At 36.9% G+C, this 22,805-nt stretch overlaps 1 protein-coding gene across 6 annotated transcripts in view; it reads left to right on the top strand.

The window, feature by feature from the left end:
- Window positions 1-22,805, top strand: part of LOC131938574 (alanyl-tRNA editing protein Aarsd1) — a 42,775-nt gene that overhangs the window by 4,929 nt on the left and 15,041 nt on the right. For 2 of the 6 annotated variants that reach the window (XM_059296667.1, XM_059296669.1), the window contains exons 2-8: window positions 2,709-2,772; window positions 4,085-4,213; window positions 4,408-4,425; window positions 5,883-6,024; window positions 7,068-7,125; window positions 8,531-8,690; window positions 18,117-18,233. In XM_059296667.1, coding sequence (XP_059152650.1) covers window positions 2,734-2,772; window positions 4,085-4,213; window positions 4,408-4,425; window positions 5,883-6,024; window positions 7,068-7,125; window positions 8,531-8,690; window positions 18,117-18,233 — 663 coding nt within the window. In that variant the 5' untranslated portion in view covers window positions 2,709-2,733. Of the gene's footprint in view, window positions 1-1,933; window positions 2,773-4,084; window positions 4,214-4,407; window positions 4,426-5,882; window positions 6,025-7,067; window positions 7,126-8,530; window positions 8,691-18,116; window positions 18,234-22,805 lie in introns of those variants that run through there. The other 4 variants (XM_059296665.1, XM_059296666.1, XM_059296668.1 and 1 more) reach the window with 3 other exon arrangements.

Genomic DNA, 22,805 nt, shown 5'->3' with positions numbered 1-22,805 from the left:
GCGTCTGGAAATCCAGACATGATTCAAAAATGGGATTCCTGGAGAGGGATATTGGAGGAAATTGAAATTACGACACCCCGAACTGACCATCCGAAACCCTGAAGCTCTACCTCAGTGTAGGATGACAATGCTAAACAGCAATGTCGTTAAGAACTACTTTGATGACCTGAGGAAACTGTTGGCTGATTCCCACCTTATGTCACAGCCTCACTGCATTTGGAATTGTGATGAAACTGGGATTCAGCTACAGCACAAGCCAACCAAAGTAGTTGCCCAGAAAGGTGTAAGAGGGGTGTGACCGGGTCTTGCGACAACATAACAGCATTTGCCACGGTCAATGCCGCTGGCGAGGCAATGCCCCCCATGATAATTGTGAAGGGCAAAACCCAGCGAGCAGTTTCGTCCTTCAATGTCTGTGATGCGCCAAAGGGAGCTGTGTAGACTTATCAGGAGTCTGGGTGGATGGAAGATCTTTTGGGAGTCCAATGGTTCAAGCAAGTTTTCCTTAAACATTGTGGCACAGACCGCCCCCAGCTTCTCCTGTTAGATTCACACAGCTCCCATGAGGTTGTGGATCTGCTGGAAACAGCAAGGAATGAAAATAATATACACATATTCGCCTTACCACCCCATACAACACACAAGTTGCAGCCGTAGGACAAATGTGTCTTTGGGCCGTTCAAGAAGTATTATGGTGCAGCATGCATCGAATTTCTTTCGGAGCACCCGGCAAACGTGATAAGTAAAGTCACATGGACTAAACTTTTCACTGCAGCATGGAGCCAAGCCTTTTGCCCAAGCACAATCAAAAAAGCTTTTCAGGCTACCGGAATCTATCCGTTTGATCCAACGGTTGTCACAAGAAGTGAAACATTACCAAGTGAGGTATTTGACCAGCAAGCACCTCCAACACCAGTGGCAAGCGATCAAGAGCAAGTTCAGCCCATTGCTTCTGCTGTCTCTCAGGATATGGCCATGTTCGAGGAAGCATATGCTCCCTCTGCTCCTGAAGCAACAATGGTCGACGCGGATGTCCTCAACAATGACCCATGGTGGTCACCTCCTGAGGACCAAAATGAAAGTAGGCCTATAGGTGAAATACGTGCTACGGGTGCTAGGCCTAGCAAAAACTTTTCGGACATCCTAAAGCTTGCCATGGACATAAGTGGCATCGAAGAGGATGAAGCCGTTGACCAAGCAAGTGGAAGTGAAACACATGAGAAATGGTTGGCGGAATTATCAAGCGTTTTTGATAAACCCGTCTTGCCAACGGCGGAAAAAAAAAAGCTCATCACGGAAAATTACAACTCACAGGTTGTTGACCAGTGATGAGGTAGTTGGAATGAAGAAAAGGCAGGCAGAGGAAAAAGAAAGCAAGTCGAATGAGAAGAAAAGACGGGCAGATGTGAGAAAAGAGAAGGCTGCAAAAAAATTAAATTAATGATGTGTTGTAGGCTCGCCTACATGTGTTGTCTGTAAATTACTATAAATATTTTTTCCTTTTTTACTTTTAAAAATGTCATTGTGTTTACTTCTTTTTTGTTTGTTTTTGTTTTCATTTGAAGATAAGTTATTTTAAAACCTTTAAATACTTATTTAGTTGGCCTTTGTTGTGTGTTTTTTAATAATAGGCCCAGGCTACGGTCATATTCCTAGAGCGGTCGATGTTAGAACAAGCCGCTGGTCAAAGTTAGAGCAGCCCGGTCGAAGTTAAAAACCAAAAAGAAAAATTTGGGTCAGTGTCTAGGCTTGCATATAGTATTATTTCCTTCATAGCGATTGGCTATCTATTTATACCAAACCAATCAGCAGAGGATAACGTTTTTAACAGTGAAAAAATGAAAACCCTATTTTGATTAGCTCACGAGATATAACGAAGAGAAGCGAATCTTCAGCTCGTGAGAAAACGGATCGGTCGAAGTTAGAGCAGTCTACCCTACTGCCTAAAATAACTAGATCTACTACAACTACTACTACTACTAGATTTAAGCCTTCTTCTTCTTTTTCGTTCTTAATTTTTAGTGTTGGGAGGGATTGAGCCTTATCTCCCAGAGGGTTTGAACTCGAGACTTTTTTCGAATTTTATCAACCATGAGCTTTGCCGACTCGACCATGCTTCTATCACAATTAAGGCTACGTGTCAACTGGTTATGCACCATTGAGGCAATTGACTCCGATTTCAGCCTGCTTTTCTTTTTGGATTTGCTTCCATAGCCTTTGTCCAACCAAGAACAAACTACAAGGCAGTAGTTGTTTGATTTTGGAGTTGTCTCTCCTAGAAGAGTGGCTGTCCCCAGCTAACGAGCCTCATCTGCCCGAGGGTTCGAACTCAAGACTTTTCGGTTTAGCAACCATGAGCTTTACCGCCTCGACCACGTCGACCCCTGATTTAAGCCTAAATAGCCTAAATACTAAATAGGCATAATAAATCACTGCCGTTAACCACGGTCAATGGCTACATACTCTTATTACTACTACATAATACATAGATTAAATTTTAATATCTAGGCCTACATATTACAATTACATACATAACATATGATTTACTAGGTCATTACTCATTAGGCCTTATTAAATAAATACTGATGTTCTGAAACAAACTTTGGATACAACTACAATGATGTCCAATGGTTGAAATGGAAATACCAATATTTTATATTATTTAGGTCTATTAAATATAAAATAACTAGTTACTAGATCTACTTTAGTTAGGTATCCTTGGAGCTAACCAAAATGAGCCTGATGTGTCAACAGAATAGTTACCTGAAAGAGGTTAGCAAATTCATGAAATTATATAGCCTATTGGCACAGAGTAACTATGATTTTACATTAGACGTCATATTCAGCAAAAGTTAGAAGTCACATAATGTGATAGAAAGGTATCTAGATCTAGACATCTAGTAATAATGTGTGGAAGAAGTAACAAATGAAAAAAGTTTAAAGTTAATTAGCAAATTTTGCTCTTAAACTTAAACGCTGCTGTTTAAAATTAATTTCTGGCCTATAGGCCTAGGCTGTTGACTATATTGATTTATTGATAAATTTAGACATAGTATTTGGTTTATTATTCAATGGACCCTACCGAGTATAGTCACTAAATGAGGCCCATTAAATATTTTTAAAGTCATGCATGGTGTAATTAGAATTAATAATAATATGGTTATAAGTTACTCACTGTTTGGGTTTTGTCGGAAAGAGTGCATATATTTGACGTTTCGGTATTTTCGGTTATTAAACACAATTTTTTAAAAAGGCAAAAGCTGTTTGGTAATGGTGACAGAAACGAAGACATCCGGCTATTCAAAAGGCTAGCATAAATTTATCATACAAAATGTAAACAAAAATGGCAGAACAAGGTCATGTGGTTTAAAATAGCATAATTTTATTTAAAAATTATCGCCAAAGTTTTGTAAACAAATTATGATATGTGCAGCTGTCAGAAGGTAAATTACAGAGTTCACGCACTGCCAATCAATGTTTCTCTTACAAAAGTGAAACATCAGGTTATAACTTAGACTTAATTCAAAAAGTCAAATTCAAGTTTTCTGAATTTGCAACTTTTATAACATTGATTCTAAAAATATTTAATTTCTGAATTATTTTTAGGCTTATGTTTTTATTTTATTTTAACTTTTATTAAACCTGCACTAAAGCAGATGTACTAAACTACTATGATGTAACCCAATCACAGAATTGTTACAAATAATTTCCTCTCTATCTTATTATTGAATGATGATTTTTTACTTTAACATATAGATCTATAGAGTATAAAGTAAAGAGAAGGGGGTATAAACATATACAAAAATTAAAAAAGATTTTCACAATTGTTGTTTTACACCTCCCTACTAATAAAGGATGTATTGTACGTGTGGAAGCTAATGTCTCTAGTGAGAGAATATGTTCTATATGTGTGGAAAATACATCCATTCTGAAAAAAAGCCAGGATTTATAACCATACTAATTTTAATTACACCATGCTTGATTTTTTAAATATTTAAAGGGACTCTTTGATATAGACTACTCTTTTATATGGACAGAGTAAGGAAAAAGGATTTGATCTTTTTTTTAAAATGTTATATTTTAGTTGAATACTCATGTTAAAAGTTGTAAAGCAGCAAGCAGCTATGTCTCAAATGATGGTAAATTGATTAAGATCCAGTGCTTTGAAGTCATTCTAGAAGACACCATTTTGTTTCCTGAAGGTGGAGGGCAGGTAATTATTTCCAAAGATACCATTATGTTTACAGCTCATGCATGTAGATTACGTTGTAGTGCTAATGTTTTTTTTAAATATATAAATACTGAGTCAAATTATATAGGCCTAAATATTCTAAAAATAAAATATTTTATATGCAATAATTAAACCATTAACGTCATTGATAAACAAATAATGTTTTTAACTTTCAGCCTGATGATAGAGGAACTGTAAGTAAACTTTATTCGTTTGAAACCACTTTAAAATATCATTTTTTTCATTCTATGTAATAGTTTCACTATTCCGTCACTATTATGTCTGTCTGTCTGACAAGAATGCTCTTAAATCTAAATCTAAAGAAAACACCAGGAAAATAAAAAATTTCACAGGGGATTATAGTGACGTCACATGTAATAGGAATTTATCAATATGAAATGAAACATGCAAAGTTTTAACAGCAGAAAAGTATACACAATAAAATGACGTAATTGATTTATGAAAAATCAAATTAAAAATATTATGTTGATAACAAAACAGCATAATAAGGATTCACTGATACTTGATAATAAAGACACTGAAATTACAGATTAATTCATTTGTCAAATCCATGCATAATTTCTTTCAAGCATTTCTTCAATAGGGGTTAGGCCCCCCTCCCATGTATAATGACTACACAAAACAGAAAAGCATCGTTGATTGTTGAACAAACATAGATTAGAATTTTTTAAAATTGAATTCCGAAAATGATACACAAAAAAAAAATTATGTATTTATTATAGAGACATAAAAAAATAAATGCCTAATTTAAGTGTCTACTTTTAGAAGAAGTGTATGTACATGTAGATAGTAATAGTTAGTATTAGGATTATGGTTTAGGTTAAAGTTCTTCAGGGTTTCAATTCAGGTTCCATTACGGTTAAATTTCATACCTGTTAAAGTTGAAAATTTTTGCATCTGCTAAATTTACGGATCTGGTAAAAGTGCAGATCCAGTTTTCATAACGATAAAGGAAATACACAACATACCTAAATCCTCTTACATCCTGTCAATATACTTAGCACTGATTATGCATACATATTTTAAAAAAATTTGAACTGAGTTGTATATTTTCAGAATTTTGAAACAGAAGTCTGTTTTATTTTATATATTTTGTTATTTTTACAAATTGTTTGTAAACTGTAAGTAGAGTGTATAGAATAAATAAAAGGCAGTATTAAAAATACCTACAACATTTGCACTAGATCAATCCCTGCTAATTATGTAATTATTTTTTTCCCAACACCAAAACAAAGTAATAAAAAGTAAATTCTTTTCCACTAATGCAATGTTTTATAAAGGGAAGTAATTGTGTTTTCCTAATTTATCAAAGGGAAGTAAGTGCTAAAGGACTAAATATAAATAATTTTCAGACATAATTAGAATTTTTGTAAAAGATGATATTTTTTTAAAATTGTGTTTAATGAACATGCTGACAATTATTACTATCAGCTTGAAAAATGAAAATTATTTCCCAACACTTTCAGTATTAATTTTTTAAACCATGCATTTAGACCATGAGGGCTTTAATAATCTAACACTCGACTCCGTGAAAGTATCAAATTTTTTTGTTGTTTCTTATATTCCTTTGTAATCCTCGTTTACAAAAAAGTTACACATTGTATTAGATCCTTTAAATTAATAATTTCAGATAAATGATATTCCTGTTTTGAGAGTGTTGCGAGTTGGAGAAAATGCTGTGCACTTTATACAGTCAGAGATTCAAGAAAACGCCAAAGTTTTTGTCAAGCTTGACTGGCCACGGCGGTTTGATCACATGCAACAACACACAGGTGAATGTTCAACTCAATTTCACATGGAGTACAAAATAGCAACAATATTTATAACTACTTTTGCACTTCATTAGTATTTTAGAAAAAATATTTGGTCTTCTAGAACTAATAGAAATATTGTTTGTTTGTTTTTAAATTTATTCAGCCAATTATATTTCACTCAACAAATAGTTTGGACTGTCTGTAAAAATTTTGAAAAATAAAATTGTTTTATTAGCCAGTAAGGTATTTTTTTTAGTAAAAGAAATAGTGTGATCAATCACTAGATTTCATACTTAGTAAACAGAATTGCTCTGTCAATCAGCTATATTTACTTACTTGTAAATTGAGTGTACTGTAATCATGCAAATCAAAATTGCCATTTTGACAAATCTTGATGCTTTACACCTCCCTGAGTTGGAAAACCTTAGTTTTGCAATCCTGTCTGTCTGTGATTGTGTGAATGCTATAGCTTTAGCAGCATTTCATTTAGGTTCAGGGGGGGGGGGGGGAGAGGGGGGGGGGGGCTCAATCCCACTTTATTTTCTCCTTTACCAAAAATTGTGATATTTTATACTTCTCATTTATTTGACATTAACATTAAAACTGGCATTTCATTTTTTACTTAAAAAATACTCATGGTGTATACTATTTGTGATAAACTTGCTGTGAAAACCATATGTAATAAACCTGATATATACTTTGTGTATCCACATGAATAGAACAGTTATGTTGAATCATTTGACTCACAAGCTTAAACTTGGTGGTATACTGCTGAAATACAAAAATACCAACACTCCCTGAGCTTGTGATAATAAGTCAGGGTAACCATATGTTTACCATGACTTATTACTGGGTTGGCAATTACAGGATGAACAGTAAGCCACTGAACTATCGTGTGCTGTACTATCCTAACCCTTGGGCTTACACAAACAGAAGTCCCCTAACATTGACATAACTATTCTATTTAACATCTCCAAAAAACACAGAAAGTATGCAATTATTTATATAATTCAAAATTGATTCAAATAAAAGAAAATAAGTATGTTCTCTTTTCTCTCCAGCCCAACATTTAATAACTGCCATTATAGACCAGACATTTGGCTATCAGACAACTTCATGGTATGTCACATTTTCTCTCCAGCACTCTAACCCATCTTCTAAAGCATTGTTGCTCTTTATGTTAACTAGTTGTAGATGTAACATATGTTTAAATTAAATTATAAATGCTAGTGAGTTGTGTTCTTTGTTTACAAGATTTTTTTTTGCCACATGAGTCTTTGTTTACAAGATCTTTTTTTGCCACATAAGTCTTTGTTTACAAGATCTTTTTGCCACATGAGTCTTTGTTTACAAGATCTTTTTTGCCACATGAGTCTTTGTTTACAAGATCTTTTTGCCACATGAGTCTTTGTTTAAAAGATATTTTTTGCCAAGTGAGTCTTTGTTTACAAGATCTTTTTTGCCACGTGAGTCTTTTTTTACAAGATCTTTTTAGCCACATGAGTCTTTGTTTACAAGATCTTTTTTGCCACATGAGTCTTTGTTTACAAGATCTTTTTTGCCACATGAGTCTTTGTTTACAAGATCTTTTTTGCCACATGAGTCTTTGTTTACAAGATCTTTTTTGCCACATGAGTCTTTGTTTACAAGATCTTTTTTGCCACATGAGTCTTTGTTTACAAGATTTTTTGCCACATGAGTCTTTGTTTACAAGATCTTTTTTGCTACATAAGTCTTTGTTTACAAGATCTTTTTTTGCCACATGTACTGTTTTGTATATAATAGGCTTTAGTGAACCAGCAGATTGCCATTTATAGACCAGCCTGTTTTCTACATTCCAGAAGGGATTATACTAGTACAGTAAGGCAAACCAAACAATATGCTTGCTTTGGTCAACAGTGATCTATATAGATCTTGTATTTATGGACTGATTTTATATAATGCTATGTTATGGGGTTTGTTTTTAGTGTTGACTGGGCAGAATTGAGGCCACTTTGAAGAAAGTATGAATAGAGCTGTGCTGGTTTTTCTAGTTTATAGTGCAGATGAGATGAATAATAGAATTTGTATGCATTACATCAAAATAAGGTTTAGGGTTATGACTGTGTGTTATTGTTAGAGAAAGGTGCTAGGTTAGTCTAAGAAATGTAATAATAGTTTTAATCAGAGCAAGATTAAGAATTTTACACTGAAATAATCATCTTTTGTATTGGCATCTATGTGATAAGTAGGCAGTTTTGTTTTTTTACCTCAAATGTTTTGATAGGGTAGAGGAATCAAGCAACATGCTTATTTCTTCTAAACCATTTGAAAATATAAGCACGGTGTTTATTTCCTTGAAAGCCCATTAGAGGATATAAGTATGTTTCTTATTTTGTTTACCATTGACAGAAAAAAGCACTAGCCAGCTGTTTGATATTAAAAGTCCAGCCTGTGTTGAGCAATTTCCACAAATGTTGGCTGAAAGTAGACAGCAAATGAAAACCTAGTGGATACTAGAGAGTTTTTTGTTTTGATGTTTTAGGAGTTTGGGTACTGACATAGTGAGCATTGAGTTAAACACTCACAGCTTGAGCTCAGATCAGATGGTTGAGATTGAGACAAAAGTCAATGAATGTATACGGAACAACATAGCTGTTTTGACAACACTCTACAAAGATAAAGATGACCCTGAACTAACAAAAGTATGTAAACTTATAAAAAAGTTCATAGCTTACTTCATCTTAAACTGGTTACACACTTCATCATAACCTGTTGTTTTGTTATTTAATACTGGTACTTAACATTATATATTTGTATACCTATAGGCCTACTTTGTGTATATCTATCTATCTATCTATCTATCTATCTATCTATCTATCTATCTATCTATCTATCTAACTATCTATCTATCTAGATATATATAAATATATGGTGCCCTGTCAAAACGACCTGGGACAAATCGGCCCCGTCAAAGCGGCCCCGTTAATATGACCCCGTCAAATCGACTCCCGACAAACCGACCCCGTCAAAATAGCCCCGTTAAAAAGGCCCCGACTTATTGGCTCCCGTCAAATGGGCTCCCGTCATATTGACTTGCGACATATAGGCTCCCGACAAATGGGCTCCCGATATTTAGGCTCCCGACAAATGGACTCCCGACAAATGGACTCCCGACATATTAACCCCTGACAAATAGGCTCAGGACATATTGGCTCCCGACAAAGCGGCTCCCGACATATTGGCTCCCGACATAAGGGCTCAAGACAAATGGGCTCCCGACAAATGGGCTTACGACATATTGGCTACCGACAAATAGGCTCCCGACATATTGGCTCCAGGCAATTGGGCTCCCGACATATTGGCTTTTGACAAAATGACTCCCGACAGACATATTGGCTCCAGACCAATGAATGACCACTATTGGCATAAAAGTAACCATTTTGTCCTACCTCCACTACTACTATAAATTCTTTTTAATGCCCGAATGAAATTGTTTTTCATGAACCAACATTAATTCACAAATAAATCGAGCCCTTAGTGGTGATCCTTAAATGACGTCATGCTTTTTTGACGATTTTTACCTCCCCCCCCCCCCCCCCCCCCCTCATCACACATCGTCACAAAATTACGGACCGCCCCTCCCCCCCTTCGAGTGTGACGTCATTTATGGATGACCCCTTAACAGCTAAATTCCACCAATTCTAAAGTTTTGATAATGTTTAATTTACAACAGAAAAGATCTGTTGCTTAAAAGCGAGCACAGAAATGTAAATGTATGATATACATGATGTTTATATGATAACAGCATCTTTTTTTGATAACCTACAAGCATACTGCAGGTAGGAAGGTATATCGTGGACCCTTCTCCCCACACACTGAGTTGGAACAGCCTATAACCGACTCAATTATGGATGTCATAGATAGATGACCCTTAAATTAAAACATACTATATTTTATAATAGATAAACTAATATAAAAATAAGGCCTGCCGAACAAGAGATGCATATGTGGTATTCAGTGGCGGAACTAGAAAAAATGGGCCAAACCGCAAAAATATTTTAGCCCCCTCCCCCCCCCCCCCCCCCCCCCCATATCTATATTTATATCTATATCAGAAACGGTATTATGTCAGTGGTCCTTTTGTCTGAAGCCAAATCGACAGGAGCCTTTTTGTCATGAGCCAAAATGATGCGAGCCTATTTGTCGGGAGTCGTAATGACGGGGGGCCGCTTTGTGAAGAAACTAAATGGCGGGAGCTTATTTGTCGGGAGTCGTAATGACGGGGGGCCGTTTTGTGAAGAAACTAAATGGCGGGAGCCTATTTGTCGGGAGTCGTAATGACGGGGGCCGTTTTGTGGAAAAAACTAATGACGGGAGCCTATATGTCGGGAGCCAAAATGACGGTAGCCTATTTGTCAGGAGCCTTATTGACTGGAGCCCTTTTGTCGGGAGCCTATATAACGGGAGCCTATTTATCGGTAGCCTAAATGACGGGAGCCTTTTTGTCGGGAGCCTATATTACGGGGTCCATATGTCGCTGGCCCTTTTGACGGGGCCGATTTGACGGGGCCGTTTTGTCATTGGCCGTTTTGACGCCTCACGTATATATATATATATATATATATATATATATATATATATATATATATATCGATGGTCTCGGTCAAAAACCGCCTAACTCCGAAAATGTAAATTTTACAGGGGAGACAAAAAACTGATTATTGCATAGTTGATCGCTCTAATAAAAATTTTTTTTTTTTTAATGATACTTGCGAAGAACCTCTCTACCAACTATACTGTAGCGTTTTAAAATGGGTTTTGTTAATATTTACACAATTATAGCGGGTTTAAAAAATAGTCAGTTTTGCTCAGTCTAAAACTCTCGCTGTAACTGAGAATTTTGGTCTCAGCCACATTGGTTCTTTTTGTCCAATGAACGTGATTTAGTTATGCTTATGTTTTTAAGTTATACATAACACTTTTTAATATTTAGATAATAATTTTGGGCTGAAATCAGTTTGGCTCTTGAAAATCTACTGGAAATAGGCTATATTAAACAAATACTCTTAAAATGATAAAATATAATAGAATAGATAAAAATAATTAATCAAATATCCTTACATATAAGTACTTTGACTGCTGTGGTGTAAAATCGCATTTCCAATCAAAAGTGTACTGACAAATATAGTGATCTTCCTTTTGCGCTGGAAATAATAAGCGCTTTGTTCAAATGATTATATCTTGATAATCATTCTACAGATTTCTATAATATTTTCAGGCATTATGGGGAATCATAGTGGCTTTTGATTTATGTAAAAAAAAAGAAAATTGAATTTTTTTGAGATTGATGGTTTTTGACGGAGACCATCGAATATATATATATATATATATATATATATATATATATATATATATATATTCTAGGCATACTGCCTAGCTTCGCTTAGGTTTTCATAATCATTTCAGAATTTGAATACTTAATTATTCAGTGATGGATGAGGTGTAGAGTGATTAAATTTAAACAGTGAATCTAATTTTAGAGAAGATGTTGTTGTATGTTGTTTAACAACCGTTTTCAGAATAAAATATTTAAAAGTACGCAATGTATGACTAAAATTGAATTAGAACTACAGAGGTTTCATGAACAGTATATCTCATAATTTATATTACATTGACTTTTAAAATTAATTTTTTTATTTAATTGTGATACGTAGCTTAATTAACAACTTAATTTTTTACTAAAACAAATGCTATGCTTTGTCATTTTCTGTTTCTGTTTAAAATAGTAACAATTATCTGAAAAAAAAATTATTTAAAAAGGTTACCTCCCTTGAAAATAGACCAAACGACGTATGTCTTTGTTTACTTTTTTTTAACAAACAGTTGCTATGCTTGTATAAGAAAATACGATATATGAACATATTTAACGACTACAATGGCTTTTTCCAACGGGAATAAAGTTTTTTTGTTATCCTCCAGGGTTGGTCTAACACCTCAAATAATATTAAGGGGATCGTTCGTCAATTTATTTATATATATATCTCATATAAGGAGAAATTCACTTGCAGTTATCTTTTAGCCCTGGTCGAGGGCTTTGAGTCTGACCAAAAGTTTTTCCATACGGCCTAGTCATCTATAGATATGTATGCAAAACATTAGCATGATGTACAGAGGTTAAGTAACCTAAAAATTGTGTTGAAAATTCCCTATTTTTCCCATAAAATACAAAGATTATATAGGGAAATACGACTGGGCAGTTTTGACCAATTTCCCGATTTTTGCCGGACATGGCGAGTTTTTTGTGACACCCCAAGGCGTTCTCCTACCACCTTACAAAATTTCAAGGGGGGTCATCGGAGGAATTTTTTTTTCGTAATAGAGCTCATATAAAGAGAATTTCACTCGCTGTCACTTTTTAGCCCTCGTCGAGGGCTTTGAGCAAAACCGACAGGTCTGCCCTACGGCCAAGCCATTTACCTATAAGCATGCCAAATATTAGCCAGATGTAAAGAGGATAAGTGCCTTAAAATCCGTTTCAAATACCCTGTTTTTCCCATAAAATACAAAGATTATATAGGGAAATACAACTGGTCAGTTTTGACCCCTTTAGGAAGTTTTCCAGATATGCTGAGTTTTTTGTGACATCCCAAGGTATTCTCCTACCAATTCACAAAATTTCAAAGGGGGTCGTCGGAGGAATTTTTTTTTCGTAATATAGCCCATATTAGGCGCCTGTCTGTCGAGGTCAGTTTTGACCCCCTCTCCGTGGACTTTTCAGCAAACCTTCACCGGCCCTTGTGTTCTATCGCCCCCAGGCACCATCGTGCCAAATTTGACGCGCCTGCGGCGCCGGGAAGTGCCCTATCGGGCTTGTTACTTACTTTTCCTCTCCTAGTGAGCAACATCCTCACACGATACAATTAAAATGTACACAAATAAAATAGTAGTATTATGTAAGAGTATCTAGATTTTTACACTGTAAAAGCAAATAATATCAAAGTGTAACATTAATGAAAAAAAAAAAACGAAAAACAATGGGGAAAAAAGATATTGTAACAGACCATTGTACACATACAGCAAGGCAAAAAATAGCAAAATGTATAAAGAAAAAAAATGATCATTCCAGTTAATTAAATAAATGATTAATTAAAATTAAGAAGACTTTTAAGAGCAAAAGTTGACTAGTCCCAACAAGTGTGGGGATGGGGGGGGGGGGGGGGGGGGATGACACCATAATGTAAACCTGCTACATCCAGCTGTATTAATAACAACTATACAAAAACATCGTTAGTACTATCTGAGCACAGTTTTATGCTAGCTTCATTTTCTAATTTACTACAAAAACAACTATATTTGCAATTGAATTACTAGCTGTTAGAGTTAGGCCCCTAGATGCTTTTTCTAGGTGGGTTAATATAATGTTTGCAGGAATGGACGCCAAAAGGTTAGGGGGGGTGACACCAAAAACAACGTCCACTGAAGTGGATTGGGGTGAAACCACATAGGAAATTTACAAATCAAGTAAATTATTATAAAACATCCTATGTGTGTGTGTATTTGTGTGCGTGTAAGAGTGTAAGTGTTTGACACCAATAGAACATTAGTTTAATAGTGCTGAAGTAATTTAGCCTTGAGTCGATGTTCTTACTTTTCCTTTTTTTTTTTACCATGATTTTTTATATGTTTAGTGGGTTATTTTTCTATTCTGCTAAAAGTTGTGTGATATATGGATAAAATCAATGTATATATTTTTCAGGGGTTTGTGTCATTGTCATAAATATTTTTCTATATGTAATCCATCCATCCACCCACCCACCCACCCACCCACCCACTTCGGGTGAGATTTCTGTAAAAAAAATCTTTTTTAAGTTCGCAAGGGCGGCGCCCTGGGAGGGTGCGATTCTTCTCTGTATACGGTATATTAAAAAAATGAGAGTGCCCTGCTCTGTCCCTGACACATGGGGTGGGGGGTAGGGTCTCCGAAATGTGTTCTAACTCACTATTATTGAGAGTGATTAATGTACACTCAAGGCTTTCATACACCACACCCAGGTACTTGCTGGGCAGAAGTGTAGACGAACCCCTACTTTGACGAATATGATCCAAGTGTATTACAGGCATTATTTACATTTAAATAACTCAGTTTTAGAAAACAAGGTCAAGCGTCTACGAATATAGGATTGGTAACACATTGATGAAACTCTCTTTAAATTTTTTTGTCAGACATTTTTCAAGGCCCGCCGAAACACGCTGGGACGGACACGCTAGTCAGTAAATAAAATATTTATATTCTTAAATTTGAAGATCTATTGAACACATCTTTTTGAAAATTGAGAATATTTTGGAACCTAATCAAAATAACAAATAGATATATCATTAAATCTATAGTCAAAAGATAATGCATTATAGCATACTAGCGTGCCTGTTCCTGCGCATTGCCACGGGGATAGTCTGACGTCCCATCTTAACTATAGTCTACAGCACTCTTTAAAGCGAATGTAAAGCGAATGGATAACCTGGGACACAAAATTGCACCCTGCCGGTGCAGCGCCTGTGCAAAATTGAAATATTTTTTTCTCAGAAAAATCAGATAAAAGCTGTAGCAATGCATAAAAGGCAAAAAAAGTCTGACGAAATATATTAGAAGTGTTTCGTCAATGCTTTATCAATCCTATGTTCTTAAATGCATGACTGTTTTCTAAAATATAGTTGTTAAAAAGTAAACAATGCCTGGGCTCGAATCATACTTAAGGGGGCACGGGTTTACCTACACTACCACGGGCGTGCTGTATGAAAGTCTTAAGTGTAATCACTCAGCATAATAACACCGTTAAACACTGTGTCAAGGACGTAGAGGGTGCTCTCGTGAGCCCACGATTTCACAACTGCAGGGGCGCCACGTCCCCTGGCTTGGTTTAATCATCGGATGTCGTGTGCTGCCTTATCAATAATCTAGGGTGCTCCTTATAACTAACATAGGCGCCATAGTGCTCACATGATAGCTCAGGGCGCCAAATCGCACCCTGCCTGTATACCCAATTTTATGCATAGTCTTTTGCACTGATTAAAAAGCCCATCTTATTGATTGCATATCAAACTGTTTACAAAGTAAGTAAGCGACATTGCGCCAAATCGTACCCTGCAGGGGCGCCACGGGACGCGCCTGATTCCAAATAGTCAACAATTATTGTTGCCCATTGTGTCTTTAGTGTATGGCTTTATTTAAAACGGGGCGTTTTGGGTCACGTAATAGACTGGGGCGCAGTTTTAACACTGAATATAGCAGTACCCTTTACTCACTACGCAGGACGCCCGATTAACGGATGCCAAGTGCTAAGATACAAATCGTGTATTGACAAAAATCCCACCCTCCCGCCCATAAGAAATTTAAATTATTTTCCGCAGAAACCTTTCCAGGAGTATTCTCTACTCCCCAAAGTTTCATGGCACTCCGATGAATGGTGTCAAACTGCATCCGACTTTTATTTTTCATATACCGTAAATAGAGAAAAATCGCAACCTCCGAGGGTGCCCCTTGCAGAATTAAGAACATTTTTTTTTTCAGAACCCTTCAATCAAGTGTTCTAATCAACTCCCCAAAGTTTGATGGCATCTGAGGAATGGTGTGAAATCGCAATCAACTTTAATTTTTATATGCCGTATAAAGAGAAAAAACAAATCGCGCCCTACCTGGTCGCCACGCCTGCAAAATTGAAAAAAAAATTTTTTTTGCAGAATATAGAGAATTAGATCTTTCACTTACATGTGAAATTTCATTTATCCATCTTAAATAGTACTCAAGTTATAGGCTTTTGAAAAATTGGAAGTAGAAAAAGTACCACTTCCGGTTATCGGAAATTGCTCAAAAGTTGATCAGGATCTACGATTTTGATAAAATACTTATATTTATATATGAAATTTCATCAACCTAGCTGTAACGGTACTCAAGTTATCGTGTTTACACACACACACAGACATACGGACAAGATTGCAAAATTATGTTTTTCCGTATCAGTGAGATTTTTTTTTTGCACGATTACAATACTTTCTCTATACTTCCTATATACAAGAAAGTAAAAAATACACTGTTGTGTAGAGAGAAAAAGACTACATTAGTTGTAGTCTGAAAAATAGGCAAATCTTTAAACCACTTCCATGACTTATTCTCTCCTTTAAACAGTCAAATCGGGGTGCCAATAAAACTAATTAAAATAGTTTTTTACTAAGCAAATTAAAGCTAAAAAATGACTTAGCTATAAAAAGGAATTAATTCCAAATTAAAAGAATAAATGAAAAAAAAAAAAGAACTCAGGAAACCATTACACATATCAACTTTCCATGATTCATAGTTTTTGACCGATTTGCTAAATAAGACGGAACACTATTCATAATTTTTGTTGGGCGTAAATAAGAAATTTTAACATTTGCTTATTCCATTAGCCAGAAATGAGTTCGAGCCTATCTCTGTGTGGTTTGTTGTCTCATGATAAGTATACTTTGCAATGAAATGATTTTATTTATAATTTAGTGAGACAGTTTTCTAATATATATATATATATATATATATATATATATATATATATATATATATATATATATATATATATATATATATATATATATGGGGGACGGAGTGGTCTAGCGGTAGAGAGTCCACCCAACTCTGATGGGTACCTAACTCACACAAGTAGACTTAAGGGAAAGTAAAGGCGGCTTGGCATTGGCATAGTGCTGACCACACCTCATATGCAGAGGTCACAGAAACAAGTGAACTCTACTTCACTTGCCCCATAGACCGTCAGGTTTGAAAGGGAAATTTTACTTTACTAATATATATATATATATATATATATATATATATATATATATATATATATATATATATATATAATATATATACACTAGCCTTCCTGGCCAGGCCCTGCACTGGCATCTCTGAAAAACGTATCTGTAAAGGACCTTAACTTGTGTGTTTAGTAATCAGCATTTACCTGGCATTGCCCACCCTAACCACGACCAACCAAAACACAAAGCACACAAAAAATGGAAACAACACTAATGCAAAACAAACACAAACCAAAACACAAAAACAAACGCAAAGACAAACCCAATCACAAACACAAAGAAAACACAAACACTAATGCGAACAAAAAAGCAAACGAAGACAAATCCAAACGCAAACACAACCACAACCAAACAAAACCAAAACACACACAAAAAAAACAACGCAAACATAACACAAACACAAATACAAGCGAAAACACAAAAACAACCGCAAACACAAAGAAAACACAAACGCAAAGAAAACAGCAAACGAAAACACAAATGCAAAGAAAAAAGAAAACAAACCCAAATCCAAACACAACCACAAAGGCAAACTCAAACTCAAAGAAAACACAAACACAAAGATAAACTCAAAGTGTCCACAGTCTAGCCCGGGGCGCCAAATCGCACCATGTCGACGTGCGGCGTAACCGCCTGATTCAACTTAGTAAACGATTATAGTACCCAAGTTATTCATAGTCTTTTGAACTCACTTACGCGACCGTAGGTACCATAGTTTAGTTTAGTCTTAGCAGTCATTGAAGTCAAGCTTCTACTAATCTCCTCCACCCTAAACCTCTGCCAGAATCTTCAGTAAGTCAAGTGGGCTGATTTCCTAATAATCTATGCTTCATTAAACCAGTTTTATTTCTTTACATGTTCTTTACTGTTAGCCTTTTGGGTGTCTGCCTTTTGGCTGTCAGCTTTATGTCCAGTTGGCCTTCTTATGTTGTCATTTTCTCTATGTTGACCTTTTGTCCTACACCCCTATTCAACTTGACATTAATTAAAATAATTAACGTTGTTATATTCATAGTCTTCATTATTTTTATCAAGTCTGTATGTGTACAATTAGCTCAGGAGCCAAGGGGAACAAGGTTTTTATGGTCAGGAGTTAATGGTTCAAAGGGTTAAACAAATCTTATAGAATGAAAATGTTTAATAAATCTCATAGACTGGAAATGTTAAACAAATGTAAAAAATGAAAATGTTAAACCAATCTTATAGAATGAAAACAAACCAATCTTATAGAATGAAAATGTTAAATCTTGTAATTCAATGAAAATTTGGAAAACATTCTCTAGTCCAGGTGTTTAGGTTTGCCCAATGACCATGTGGGTCCAGTACGAATGGTTGCTATTGAAGGCATTGATAACGCATTGTGCTGTGGAACTCATGCTTCCAACCTAACCCATGTACAGGTAAACAAAAACTCATTATGTACACATTATCATAAAGTAAACCATACATTAGCCACCCTAACCACCCCATCAAATCACTCACCCTAACCACCCCATCAAATCACCCACCCTAACCGCATTAAGCCACCCTAACCATCTCATCAAATCACTCACCCTAACCACCTCATCAAATCACTCACCCTAACCACCTCATCAAATCACTCACCCTAACCACATTAAGCCACCCTAACCATCTCATCAAATCACTCACCCTAACTATCTCATCAAATCACTCACCCTAACCACCTCATCAAATCACTCACCCTAACCACATTAAGCCACCCTAACCATCTCATCAAATCACTCACCCTAACTATCTCATCAAATCACTCACCCTAACCATCTCATCAAATCACTCACCCTAACCACATTAAGCCACTCTAACCATCTCATCAAATCACTCACCCTAACCACATTAAGCCACCCTAACCATCTCATCAAATATCTCACCCTAACCACATTAAGCCACCCTAACCATCTCATCAAATCACTCACCCAAGCCACATTAAGCCACTCTAACCATCTCATCAAATCACTCACCCTAACCGCATTAAGCCACCCTAACCATCTCATCAAATCACTCACCCAAACCACATTAAGCCACTCTAACCATCTCATCAAATCACTCACCCTAACCATCTCATCAAATCACTCACCCTAACCATCTCATCAAATCACTTACCCTAACCACATTAAGCCACCCTAACCATCTCATCAAATCACTCACACTAACCATCTCGTCAAATCACTCACCCTAACCACCTCATCAAATCACTCACCCTAACCATCTCATTAAATCACTCACCCAAACTATCTTATCAAATCACTCACCCTAACCACCTCATCAAATCACTCACCCTAACCACATTAAGCCACCCTAACCATCTCATCAAATCACTCACCCTAACTATCTCATCAAATCACTCACCCTAACCACCTCATCAAATCACTCACCCTAACCACATTAAGCCACCCTAACCATCTCATCAAATCACTCACCCTAACTATCTCATCAAATCACTCACCCTAACCATCTCATCAAATCACTCACCCTAACCACATTAAGCCACTCTAACCATCTCATCAAATCACTCACCCTAACCACATTAAGCCACCCTAACCATCTCATCAAATATCTCACCCTAACCACATTAAGCCACCCTAACCATCTCATCAAATCACTCACCCAAGCCACATTAAGCCACTCTAACCATCTCATCAAATCACTCACCCTAACCGCATTAAGCCACCCTAACCATCTCATCAAATCACTCACCCAAACCACATTAAGCCACTCTAACCATCTCATCAAATCACTCACCCTAACCATCTCATCAAATCACTCACCCTAACCATCTCATCAAATCACTTACCCTAACCACATTAAGCCACCCTAACCATCTCATCAAATCACTCACACTAACCATCTCGTCAAATCACTCACCCTAACCACCTCATCAAATCACTCACCCTAACCATCTCATTAAATCACTCACCCAAACTATCTTATCAAATCACTCACCCTAACCACCTCATCAAATCACTCACCCTAACCACATTAAGCCACACTAACCATGTCATCAAATCACTCACCCTAACCGCATTAAGCCACCCTAACCATCTCATCAAATCACTCACCCTAACTGATTAAGACACCCTAACCATCTCATCAAATCAGTCACCCTAACCACCTCATTAAATCACTCACCCTAACCACATTAAGCCACCCTAACCATCTCATCAAATCACTCACCCTAACCATCTAATCAAATCACTCACCCTTACCATCTCATCAAATCACTCACCCTAACCATCTCATCAAATCACTCACCCTAACCACCTCATCAAGTCACTCACCCTAACCACCTCATCAAATCACTCACCCTAACCATCTCATCAAATAACTCACCCTAACCGCATTAAGCCTACCTAACTTTGACTTACTTTGACTTAGTCCTCTTTGCTCCTTATGGAGCATAGGGCCTCCACCATTTCCTTCCATTTCTTCCTATCCTCGGCCATTAATTTTGACATCTCCCAAGACATCCCTATTGGCTTCAGTTCTTCAAGAAGACTCCGCCTCCAGGTCTACCTAACCATCTCATCAAATATCTCACCCTAACCATCTCATCAAATCACTCACCCTAACCATCTTATCAAATCACTCACCCTAACCACCTCATCAAATCACTCACCCAAACCACCTCATCAAATCACTCACCCAAACCACATTAAGCCACTCTAACCATCTCATCAAATCACTCACCCTAACCATCTCATCAAATCACTTACCCTAACCACATTAAGCCACCCTAACCATCTCGTCAAATCACTCACCCTAACCACCTCATCAAATCACTCACCCTAACCATCTCATTAAATCACTCACCCAAACTATCTTATCAAATCACTCACCCTAACCACCTCATCAAATCATTTACCCTAACCACATTAAGCCACCCTAACCATGTCATCAAATCACTCACCCTAACCGCATTAAGCCACCCTAACCATCTCATCAAATCACTCACCCTAACCACATTAAGCCACCCTAACCATCTCATCAAATCACTCACCCTAACCATCTCATCAAATCACTCACCCTAACCACCTCATCAAATCACTCACCCTTACCACATTAAGCCACCCTAACCATCTCATCAAATCACTCACCCTAACCATCTCATCAAATCACTCACCCTAACCATCATATCAAATCCCTTACCCTAACCACCTCATCAAATCACTCACCCTAACCACATTAAGCCACCCTAACCACCTCATCAAATCGCTCACCCTAACCACATTAAGCCACCCTAACCATCTCATCAAATCACTCACCCTAACCATCTCATCAATCACTCACCCTAACCGCATTAAGCCACCCTAACCATCTCATCAAATCACTCACCCTAACCATCTTATCAAATCAGTCACCCTAACCACCTCATCAAATCACTCACCCTAACCACTGCATCAAATCACTCACCCTAACCACATTAAGCCACTCTAACCATCTCATCAAATCACTCACCCTAACCACTGCATCAAAACACTCACCTTAACCACATTAAGCCACCCTAACCACCTCATCAAATCACTCACCCTAACCACCTCATCAAATCACTCACCCTAACCACCTCATCAAATTACTCACCCTAACCAGATTAAGCCACCCTAACCATCTCATCAAATCATTCACCCTAACCGCATTAAGCCACCCTAACCACCTCATCAAATCACTCACCCTAACCACCTCATCAAATCACTCACCCTAACCACCTCATCAAATTACTCACCCTTACCACATTAAGCCACCCTAACCATCTCATCAAATATCTCACCCTAACCACATTAAGCCACCCTAACCATCTCATCAAATCACTCACCCAAGCCACATTAAGCCACTCTAACCATCTCATCAAATCACTCACCCTAACCGCATTAAGCCACCCTAACCATCTCATCAAATCACTCACCCTAACCATCTCATTAAATCACTCACCCTAACCATCTCATCAAATCACTCACCCTAACCACTTTAAGCCACCCTAACCATCTCATCAAATATCTCAACCTAACCATCTCATTAAATCACTCACCCTAACCATCTCATTAAATCACTCACCCTAACCATCTCATCAAATCACTCACCCTAACCATCTCATCAAATCATTCACCCTAACCACCTCATTAAATCACTCACCCTAACCACATTAAGACACCCTAACCATCTCATTAAATCACTCACCCTAACCATCTCATTAAATCACTCACCCTAACCACATTAAGACACCATAACCATCTCATCAAATCACTCACCCTAACCACCTCATCAAATCACTCACCCTAACCACCTCATCAAATCACTCACCCTAACCACCTCATCAAATCACTCACTCTAACCAGATTAAGCCACCCTTACCATCTCATCAAATCACTCACCCTAACCACGTTAAGCCACCCTAACCATCTCATCAAATCACTCACCCTAACCACCTCATCAAATCACTCACCCTAACCATCTCATCAAATCACTTACCCTAACCACATTAAGCCACCCTAACCATCTCATCAAATCACTCACCCTAACCACCTCATCAAATCACTCACCCTAACCACCTCATCAAATCACTCACCCTAACCACCTCATAAAATCACTCACCCCAACCACCTCATAAAATCACTCACCCTAACCACATTAAGCCACCCTAACCACCTCATAAAATCACTCACCCTAACCACCTCATAAAATCACTCACCCTAACCACATTAAGCCACCCTAACCATCTCATCAAATCACTCACCCTTACCATATCATCAAATCACTCACCCTAACCACCTCATTAAATCACTTACCCTTTCCACCTCATTAAATCACTCACCCTAACCACCTCATCAAATCACTCACCTTAACTATCTTATCTTTTATTTAATTAATTGTATTTAAATAATGCAGATAGTTTTTAGTGTAGCCAATGTGTTGTTTATTTCCAACCAATGACTAAATAGTGGAAAATAAATAGTTAAATC

The sequence above is a fragment of the Physella acuta genome, unplaced genomic scaffold (genome assembly GCF_028476545.2).
Source record: "Physella acuta isolate Inbredline_101_S28 unplaced genomic scaffold, ASM2847654v3 ptg000249l, whole genome shotgun sequence".
NCBI lineage: Eukaryota > Metazoa > Mollusca > Gastropoda > Physidae > Physella > Physella acuta.
Note: the sequence above shows the minus strand (reverse complement) of the source record. Positions and strands in the feature narration are given on the sequence as shown.